Source organism: Phaseolus vulgaris, chromosome 8, assembly GCF_000499845.2.
Source record: "Phaseolus vulgaris cultivar G19833 chromosome 8, P. vulgaris v2.0, whole genome shotgun sequence".
Lineage (NCBI taxonomy): Eukaryota > Viridiplantae > Streptophyta > Magnoliopsida > Fabales > Fabaceae > Phaseolus > Phaseolus vulgaris.
Window position 1 is genome coordinate 14,899,693 of NC_023752.2, and position 9,476 is coordinate 14,909,168.

Below are 9,476 nucleotides of genomic sequence, written 5' to 3' on the forward strand. Positions count from 1 at the left end.
CGTTTAAGCTAGGGCGTTTGCTAAGCCAGGAAGAACAGGAACGGGTGGCAGGGGTGATTTCACGCCACTTGGATGCTTTCGCATGGTCCGCCTCGGATATGCCCGGCATCGACCCTGATTTCCTGTGTCATCACCTCAGCATGGACGCCACGGTCCGCCCCGTCCGCCAAAAAAGGAGGAAGTTCAACTAAGAGAGGCAGAGGGTGGTAAGGGAGGAAACGCAAAAGCTACTAAGTGCTGGCCACATCATGGAGATCCAATACCCTGAGTGGCTAGCTAACGTCGTCCTAGTAAAGAAGGCGAATGGAAAGTGGAGGATGTGCGTGGACTTCACGGACTTAAATAAGGCGTGCCCGAAAGACTCGTACCCACTGCCCAGTATCGACGCGTTGTGGATAGTGCATCCGGCTGCAAGGTGCTAAGTTTCCTGGATACATTCTCGGGATACAACCAGATTAAAATGCACCCGAGAGATGAGAGCAAAACTGCATTCATGACAGAAACTTGCAGTTACTGTTACAAGGTGATGCCTTTTGGGCTAAAAAACGCGGGTGCCACCTACCAAAGGCTGATGGACAAGGTCCTAGTGCCCATGCTAGGGAGGAATGTATACGCCTATGTGGATGACATGGTGGTGGCGTCGCAGGATAGGGCACAGCACATGGCAGACCTGGAGGAGTTGTTCGTCACTATATCCAAATATCACCTCAAACTAAACCCTGATAAGTGTGTTTTCGGGGTAGAGGCCGGTAAGTTCCTGGGTTTCAAGCTCACAAAGAGGGGGATAGAGGCGAACCCCGACAAATGTGCGGCGATCATCGCCATGCGAAGCTCGACGCCGGTAAAGGAAGTGCAGCAGCTGACGGGGCGAATGGCGGCGCTTTCAAGGTTTGTTTCCGCCGGAGGAGAGAAGGGGCACCCATATTTCCAGTGCCTCAAGAGAAATAGTCGTTTTGCATGGACTGACGAATGCGAAGCATCTTTCATCAAGTTGAAGGAGTACCTGGCGACGCCACCAGTCCTCTGCAAACCGGTGGCGGATGTGCCCCTCCGGCTGTACTTCGCAGTGACAGAGCGAGCTATCAGCTCAGTGCTGGTCCAGGAACAGGACCAGATTCAAAAGCCCATCTATTTCGTAAGCAAGGCCTTACAAGGTGCGGAGACGAGATACCAGGCGTTGGAGAAGGCAGCATTGGCGGTGGTGTTTTCAGCCAGAAGGCTCCGTCATTACTTCCACAGCTTCACGGTGGCAGTGATGACGAACCTCCCTATACAGAAGGTGCTGCAGAAGCCTGATGTAGCTGGAAGGATGGTACGCTGGGCGGTGGAGTTATCGAAATTCGACATCCAGTATGAGCCCAGAGGATCCATCAAGGGGCAAGTGTACGCGGATTTTGTGGCAGAACTCTCGCCCAGAGGTGAACAAGAGGTGGATGTGGGCTCACAGTGGCTGCTCTCGGTTGATGGCTCTTCCAACCAACAAGGGAGTGGTGCGGGAATAGTCTTGGAGGGACCCAATGGCGTGGTGATTGAGCAAGCTCTGCACTTCGCCTTTAAGGCAAGTAATAATCAGGCGAAATACGAAGCTCTGATCGCAGGAATGCTCCTGGCCAAGGAGATGGGCGCACAGAACCTCTTGGTGAAAAGCGATTCCCAGCTGATTACGGGGCAGGTGACGGGTGAGTTCCAGGCGAAGGACCCACAGATGGCGGCGTATCTGAGATACGTCCAGTTGTTGAAGGGAGCATTCAACGCTTTTGAGCTGATACATGTCCCAAGGGAACAGAATGCCAGAGGCGACCTGCTTGCGAAGCTGGCCAACTCAGGCAAGGGGGGTAGACAGAGGACAGTGATCCAAGAGACGCTCAAAGCTCCGCGTAAATTCGTGGAAGATAACAGGGTGGATGTCCTCCAGATTTGTACAAGAGGAAGGCCAAGGAGTCATCGCTCTTTGACCCAAGATACGTTGAAGATGCCCCGCATCAGCACGTACGCGGATATGCCCGAAGAAGGAAGGCAAATGCAGGTATGTGCCCTAGCTGAGGGAGACACCTGGATGACGCCATACAAACGGTACCTGGCGGATGGGGCTCTCCCAGTGGAGCCTGAATATGGTAAGAAGGTCAAGAGAAATGCCGCAAGATACACTCTGGTGGACGGAGTGTTGTTCAGGCACGGTTTCACTCACCCTATCTTAACGTGTGTAAGTGGCGTCGAGTGTACCAGAATAATGACGGAGCTCCACGAAGGCATTTGCGGGAGCCACGTGGGGGGAAGGGCATTAGCCTCCAAAGTGATACGCGCAGGGTTTTTCTGGCCAACAGTAAAAGAGGATTGCGCGCGACACGCCCAGCGCTGCAAGCAATGCCAAAAGCACGCTGACTGGCACAAGGCGCCGCCAGAAGAACTGCGATCCATATATAACCCGTGGCCTTTTCATACATGGGGAATTGACATCCTGGGTCCATTCCCACTGGCGATAAGGCAGATGAAGTATTTGATCGTTGCCATCGAGTACTTCACCAAGTGGATAGAGGCAGAGCCCGTGGGACAGATCACTGCGCACAAGGTACAACACTTTGTGTGGAAGAACATTGTGTGTCGCTTTGGCGTACCTAGGCGCTTGATATCCGATAATGGGACCCAGTTTGCCAGTCAGCAGTTGAGAAATCTGTGCGCTGAGGTAGGTATCAAGCAAGTGTTCGCATCAGTCGAAAACCCCCAGACCAACGGGCAAGTAGAGTCAGCAAACAGAGTTTTGCTGAGGGGGTTAAAGAGAAGGTTAGAGAAGGCCAAAGGGGCGTGGGCGGAGGAAGTACCAAGGATCGTATGGGCATACCACACCACGCCCCAATCTTCTACCATGGAGACGCCTTTCAGTTTGGTGTATGGGTCGGATGCGATGATCCCAGTAGAAATACACGAAAGCTCGCCACACTTTCAAAACTTTGTGGTTGAGGAATCCAACGAAGAAAGGCGGGTAAACCTGGATCTACTAGACGAAACCAGGGAGGAAGCCAGAATAAAAGCCCAAGCGGTAAAGAGGAGAGTAGAGCGGCAATATAGCTCTAAGGTAAAGCCACGACAGTTCCAGATTGGCGACCTAGTTATGAGGAAAGCCCACCCATACGAGCTGGAGAATAAGCTGTCTTCCAAGTGGACCGGACCCTTCAGAGTTACTGAGGCTAAGGGCAACAGCTCGTACAACCTAGAGACCTTGGAAGGGGGTCCCATCCCGCGCAGTTGGAATGCAGCCAACCTGAAGTTTTATTTTAGTTGACTTATGTAAAGCAGCTATGTAACAGTCTTGTTAAAGGGGACGCTCTTTTTTCCTTTCCGGGGTTTTTTAATGAGGTCACCCAAATAAAAGAAAAACAAGTTTGAGAAAAAACCTTGCCTTGGTTTTCAGTCTTTATCTTTTCCCCGTTTGAAATGGCGAGAGGCGTCGCTAATAAAGGAGGCGTCGCCAGTAAAGAAGAAAGGCGTCGCCGAGAAAGAAGGCGTCGCCAAGAAGAAAGGCGTCGCCAAGGAGAAAGGCGTCGCCAAGAAAGAAGGCGTCGCCAAGAAGAAAGGCGTCACCCAAGCGTAGGCGCCGCTAAGAAACATGACGGAGGAAAAACGCGCAATATATGAGATGTATGCAAAAGTAAAGCGGCGTTACAGAAACCAAGTATGGTATAGTAAAGTTGATTTTACAAGCAGTGTTCAATACAAATGGGAGTAATGCGAATAGGGCAAACATTAGAACTCATACAAAAACACAAACGAACCACTCTTCAGTGGCCATCGGAGTCAGCACGGGAAGAAGACGAAGCCCCGCTCTCAGTCCGCAGAGCTCGGGTAAGTCGTGACCTCCGCTCTTGGTTTATTTTCGAACCTGCACCAAGGGAGACGAATGTGTCAGAGACGCCATGAAGCAAAACACACACAGATAGAAAGAAATAAAGGCGGAAGTTTCTAGGGCAGTGACTCATACATATATACTTCTCGAGAGTTCCAGCGTTGAACTCCAAACTGATCAAGGTGGCGGAGTCAAAACCTCCCGCCTCAGTGAGAATCCGGCAAACCACCTGGTCATTCGGGGCTAGCTTCTTGAAGGGTTTGGATTTGAGGGCCCTCGTCTCCCTCACCCAGTACAGTGGAAAACCATCCATGGCGGAGGGAACGAGATCAGAGCAGCAAATCTTGAAGAACCGGCCTTTCCACCCAGTGAATGAGTTTTGGAAGGGGGTCAGGAGAACTCTGCCAGGAACGTTACTAAGGGTTACCCAGAGGTTGTTCCTTTGCCTCTTCACCTCAAAGAAGTGAAGAAAGATATCAACCGGGGGTGCACAACCCAGAAACCCGAAAAGGATGTCAAAGGCCTTGACAAAAGCCCAGCTGTTGGGATATAACTGGGCCGGAGCGGCATTGATCTCCGTCAGCAGTTCTTTCTCAAACCTGGAGAAGGGCAGGCGCACGCCGATGGTCTTGAAAACCACTTGATAGAAGTAAAAGAAGGGGACCCCGTCGTTGGCCCGTTCGTCTCCGCATACTGGCTCCCCTAGAGTGCAAGGGAGCACAGCAATATCGTCGTCGTGCCTCCTCGCGAAGGCACGGTGATTATAGGAGCATGAATCCCCTTTGTGTTCCCTTATGGCCCTGGTGGAGAGTAAGCATGAGCATTCGTCAAGAAGCTCGCTCGAAGCCCAAGTATACAGATCCTTGGGGTTGACCCTGGGGGAGGAGCACGAGAAGACATGCTTGAACAGAATCAGGGAGGTTTGAAGGCGTGTGGCCCGCTGGTAACGCAAGGGTAAAACGCTGGTGGGAACAAACACTAGAAGAACTTTTTGCGAGAAGAGAAAGGGTGCAAGTAGGTTACGAAAAACGCAGAAATGATGAGGACAGTTTCAAGGTTTGAAGAAGTAAATATCGCGGTTAGAGCGCCAAACGACGCAAATGGAAGTATTGCAGTTATAGCGCCAAACGACGCGAATGGATGCGCCGCACGATCGAGACACGTGGCAGAGGATGGGAGGATGGCCCTGGCACCACTGGTTAACACTCAGGAAACGTCGTATCGACAAAATGCCCAAGGGTACGTTGCGCCGTTGAGAGTGGGTCAGGGGCACAAAAGGTGTCAGGACCAAGTCAAGTGACTGAATGTCCCGTCAGCCATGCAAGAAGCGCCACGTGGATGGCACAGGTGAAACCTTGAGCTCTTCGCTATCCTCAGGCGTCGGCCTGGGCCAAGGTTAAAGTCAGTACCAAGGTAAAGATAACGCCCAGGGCGACGCCAGCATGAGACGCCCGAGGCGTCGCCCGGAAAGGCGCAGAGGGCGACGCCAGCATGACACGTTGCGGGCGTCGCCAACCCAAGTAGCAGCAGTGCCGCCTCCCCGATACCCACAGGTAGGAAAGACTGTGGAGGGAGACGAAATCGAAGAAGTCGAAACTAGTTACTAGCGGCGTCGCCTCCCCGATACCCACAGGTAGGGAAGACTGTGGAGGGAGACGAGATCGCCAAATGCCAGCGGATCGCTGGCAGGGTTGTTCCCTGATACCCATGGGAAGGAAAGACCATGGAGGGAACGACCCCCCCCCCCAGAGTACCTGGCGTTTTTAGACACCCTGGGACGATACGGCGCTGCTGTAGCAGGCCTCTCCTTAGGAGTGGGCGCCGAGCACCAAGAATCAAAGGACGGATCGCTTTGGTGTTTGAGACACCCCGTGGACGGTACGGCCCCGTTAGGCAAGCCTCTCCATGGGCGTGGGCATCGACGCGTGACCTTTCCCGGGCATACAGGGTCGCCCAACGCAGTGAAAGAAACGGGTAGAGTACAGGCAAAACAATCGAAGCACGTGAAGGCAAAAAACGAGAGTAAAATCATACAGGCGGAATTCGATAACTTAATGGCACGAAAATAGTCATGCAAAAACCCCAAAGTTGTAACGAAAGTGCAAACAGTTCAAAGAATTACAAGCTTATCAAAGGGGGTTAAAAACAAGTGTAAAGTGTGAAGGAGAAAGGTGGCGGTTGAGGGCGGCGGTTCAATCATCCATCTCCAAGGGCACGACCTTTCCATCAACGATGTGATGAATGGAATCACAGTTGGAAACGTCGATTCCCGGGTTCTCACATACGGCCTGGGCTAGAGCCTCTTTGAACCCCTCCTCGAAGGTACCTGCCATGTCATTGACGAGGGTCTTCTTATCCTTCTCTAACTCCTCGATGATGGCGTCCCCCGAAGCCACTTGTTTCTCCAAACCTTCCTTCTCCACACGGAGTCGGCTGACTTCGACCTGCAGTTTGTCGTAGTCAACCTGGAGAAGGCCCATAGCTTTGGCCTGGGTAGCCATCTCCCCCTCCACCCGCTCCAGTCTGTCAGCCTGCTCACTGCACCGGATCTTCAAGACCTTTTGGACTTCGTCGTAAGTTTCGACCATGCCCTGGAGGCCTGTTACTTGGACTTGAAGAGTGACTTCCCGAGTGTAGGAGTCAACCTGCAGCTCCACCGCCTCTGCCGGTTGTTTTTCAGCCTCTTCTTTGGCCTCTTGCGCCTGCTTCAGGGTGGTTCGGTAAGCTTCGTTTTGGCGTCCCAAAATCTTCTTTTCCTCCTCCAGGGCAGCTACCCTTGTTTCCAAGGCCTGGAGGGTTTGAGTTTGCAGAACAGCGTTTCTGGCTTGGGCGCGCCATTCAAGGGCCACCGCCAAGAAGGCCCCCAAGTAGAAGGGCATGCCCTCCTTCCTGTCGGAGCCTTCTGGCATTGATCCACCGCTGAAGCCCCTCATCAGATGTATAATTGGAGGAGGGATGGCGATAAGATCGGGGGCGGCAGCGACGGAGGCGGCAGAAGTACAGACCTCTGCCGGTGGCGGGGGTGGAGCAGATTCGGCACCTTCACCTGTTTCCTCTTGGACCATTGTGGGGGGAAGGGAAGTAGCACTTGGAGGGTTGTCCCTGAAGGAATCCTCTCCCTGGGGCGACACCGCTGGTAGGAGGGGAACCCTCACAGATTTCCTCCTCTTGAAGGGTGCCACGCAATCTGAGTCCTCATCATCGGATATAATCTCCAAGACCCGTTTTCCTTTGTCAAGGGGGGTTGGAGCCGGTTATGAAGCCACGGCCAGAGGGACGACGACGATGGGCGGAGGAGAGCCGGGAGTCTGAAGCGCCTCGGGGCTATGTGGGGACGGTGAAGATGAGCCTAGTGGGGCTTCGGTAGTGGTCGGTGGTGGCGGAGGCAGGGTTGATGGGGGGTTTGGGTCAGCAGCAGGGGCGGAGGAGGCGCCCGCTTTGGCAGCACGAGCGGCCTTCATCGCTTTCGCCAGCATCATCCTTTTGGAGACATCCATCACCGATCCTACATTCAGATAAACCAAGCAGCAGAAGTCAAAGCCAAAGCAATTATACAAAACCACAAAACGCGTAGATGCATGAGACGTAAGTCACATGGCACAATGGAAAACAGGTGGAAGAGGCCAGAGGAACAAACATTAGGTAGTAAGGTGCAGATAACAAAAGATGGTAAGGGGAGAGTCTCCCTACCAAAGTATGTGGTCAGGGCGTGGGTGTTGTATTCGCTCGCGATAAGCTTCAACGTATCGAAGACAATCCCCAGGCCAGCCAAGGCCTTGTATACCTCCCTATCAGCAGGGGATAGCTCTTCCAGGGCTTTGGCCCTGAGCAGCTTAGGGTGCTCCGTCCAGTACAGGGGAAAGCCGTCTAAGGCTGTGGGGTCGTGCTTGGCGCAGCACACCCTAAAGAATTTTCCTTTCTAGTTTTTGTAGGAGTTCTGGAAGAGGGAGAGAAGGATCCTACCTGCGATCCCGGAGAAGCTTACCCAAAAGCTTTTCCCCTGTTTCTTCACCTCGAAGAAATGCAAGAAAACATCCACAGAGGGAAGGATGCCCAGGTACCCGCAGAGAATTTGAAAACCCCTTACAAATGCCCAGCTGTTGGGGTGGAGCTGGGCGGGGGCTGTGTTAATCTCGGTGAGAAGTTCCCTCTCGAAGGGCGTGAATGGGAGACACACCCCGACGCGTTTAAACACCGTCTGGTACATGAAGAAGAAATGATTCCCCTTTCTAGGTCTGTCATCCACGCAGACAGGTTCCCCAGGTCTGCCGGGACGAACAGAGATGTGCGCGTCATGGGTGCGGCAGAAAGCATTAAAGTTGTACAAGTGAGGATCCCCACGATGATTCTCCAGGTCCTAGAAGGTTGTCAGGCTGGTACACTCGTTCAAGAGCTCGTCGGGGGCCCATGAATAGAAGGCTTTATAGTTGGACTTGGGGGTCTTGGGGGGAGAACCAAACTTTGAGTTCGGGCGCGTCATGGTGTGAATAAATAGCTGGAGAAAGAAGAGAGGAAAAAGGTTTTTAACAAGTGATGCCAAGACAGAAAAGGGGGTAAAACCCCAGGAAATGCCACCCACGCGAGAAAACCCAGAAAGAAGGAGAAGGGAACGGAGAAGAAAGGAGAAGCGGAAGAACACAGTAATGCATAAACGTAAACAGTCCCAGGCAGTTCAATAAACTATGCAATACGACGAAGGAGAGGAGTCGTGGATATGCAAAAATCATACCTTTGCTGTCAAAGTGAGGGAGGAAGGAGAGCACGAAGGAAAGAGCAGAAGTTGCAGAGAAAAGGTTTGAAGGCGATGAACAGTGCGGAGACGCAGAGAGAATGGATGGAACAGTGGTGTGAGCGCGGGGTTTGGGGTAACTTGAACGTTACATTTGCAACCCAAGAGGCACTAATTGGGAGCCGTGAGATCGTGTCGCGTGTCAAGGGATTAAGCGCCCAAGGGGAGCGCAAGGGACTCTAGAGGATGACCGTGTAATGAGCCACGTGGCGCACGATTAAGCATAGCCCCAAAAGGTGTTACTTTCCCAGCCTCAGAGGATGTCCAATCAGCCATTAAGAGCGCCCCTATGGTTCAGAGAGTGTCACGTCAATAATTCGAGAATTGTTGAGTCAGCGGGGAATGACACGTCATCGGGGGTGACATGTGGACGGCGTGGGCGAGGCCTTAGTCTTTGCGCTGAAGACAAGTCGTCGGCTTAAGACTGGGGGGCTTGTGTAACGTCCCGTATCCGGGCGTTGACAAAGTCAAGGTCAAAGTCAACATCTGGACTCAAAGTCAACATAAGGCGTCGCCTAGGTGAAGAAACGCCAAGTGCCAGCGTCGCCACGAGGAAGCGTCGCCAAGGCAGGGCGTCGCCTAGGTGAAGGTGTCGCCCAACCAGGGCGTCTCCAAGATTAAATATCACTAAGACAAGGCGATCACAGTGTGGTTCCCCGATACCCGTGGGTAGGAAAGACCATGGAGGGAGCGACGCCGTGAGAAGGCCTCAAGTCCCGATAAATCCGGAATAGTGATGAAGAGAAGACAAAGGTGGCTTTAAGGCCATAGTGGTAGCACCAGTGTGGGGCAGCCTGACTCGCGAAGTACCCCTGTCGCCCCAGAGACGCCTTTGGGACAGATACG

General features: G+C 53.0%; 1 protein-coding gene across 1 annotated transcript; it reads right to left on the bottom strand.

Annotated features, from left to right (window-relative positions):
* Positions 1-6,033: 6,033 nt before the first annotated feature.
* LOC137824632 (uncharacterized) lies at positions 6,034-6,720 on the bottom strand. Its single transcript, XM_068630298.1, has one exon. It carries the CDS (start codon positions 6,718-6,720, stop codon positions 6,034-6,036), a length of 687 nt encoding a protein of 228 aa, XP_068486399.1.
* Between the last annotated feature and the right edge of the window lie 2,756 nt (positions 6,721-9,476).

Excerpts from the sequence above, each read along its gene's own strand:
- LOC137824632 (XM_068630298.1), bottom strand. The coding sequence starts at position 6,720 with ATGCCCTTCTACTTGGGGGCCTTCTTGGCGGTGGCCCTTGAATGGCGC.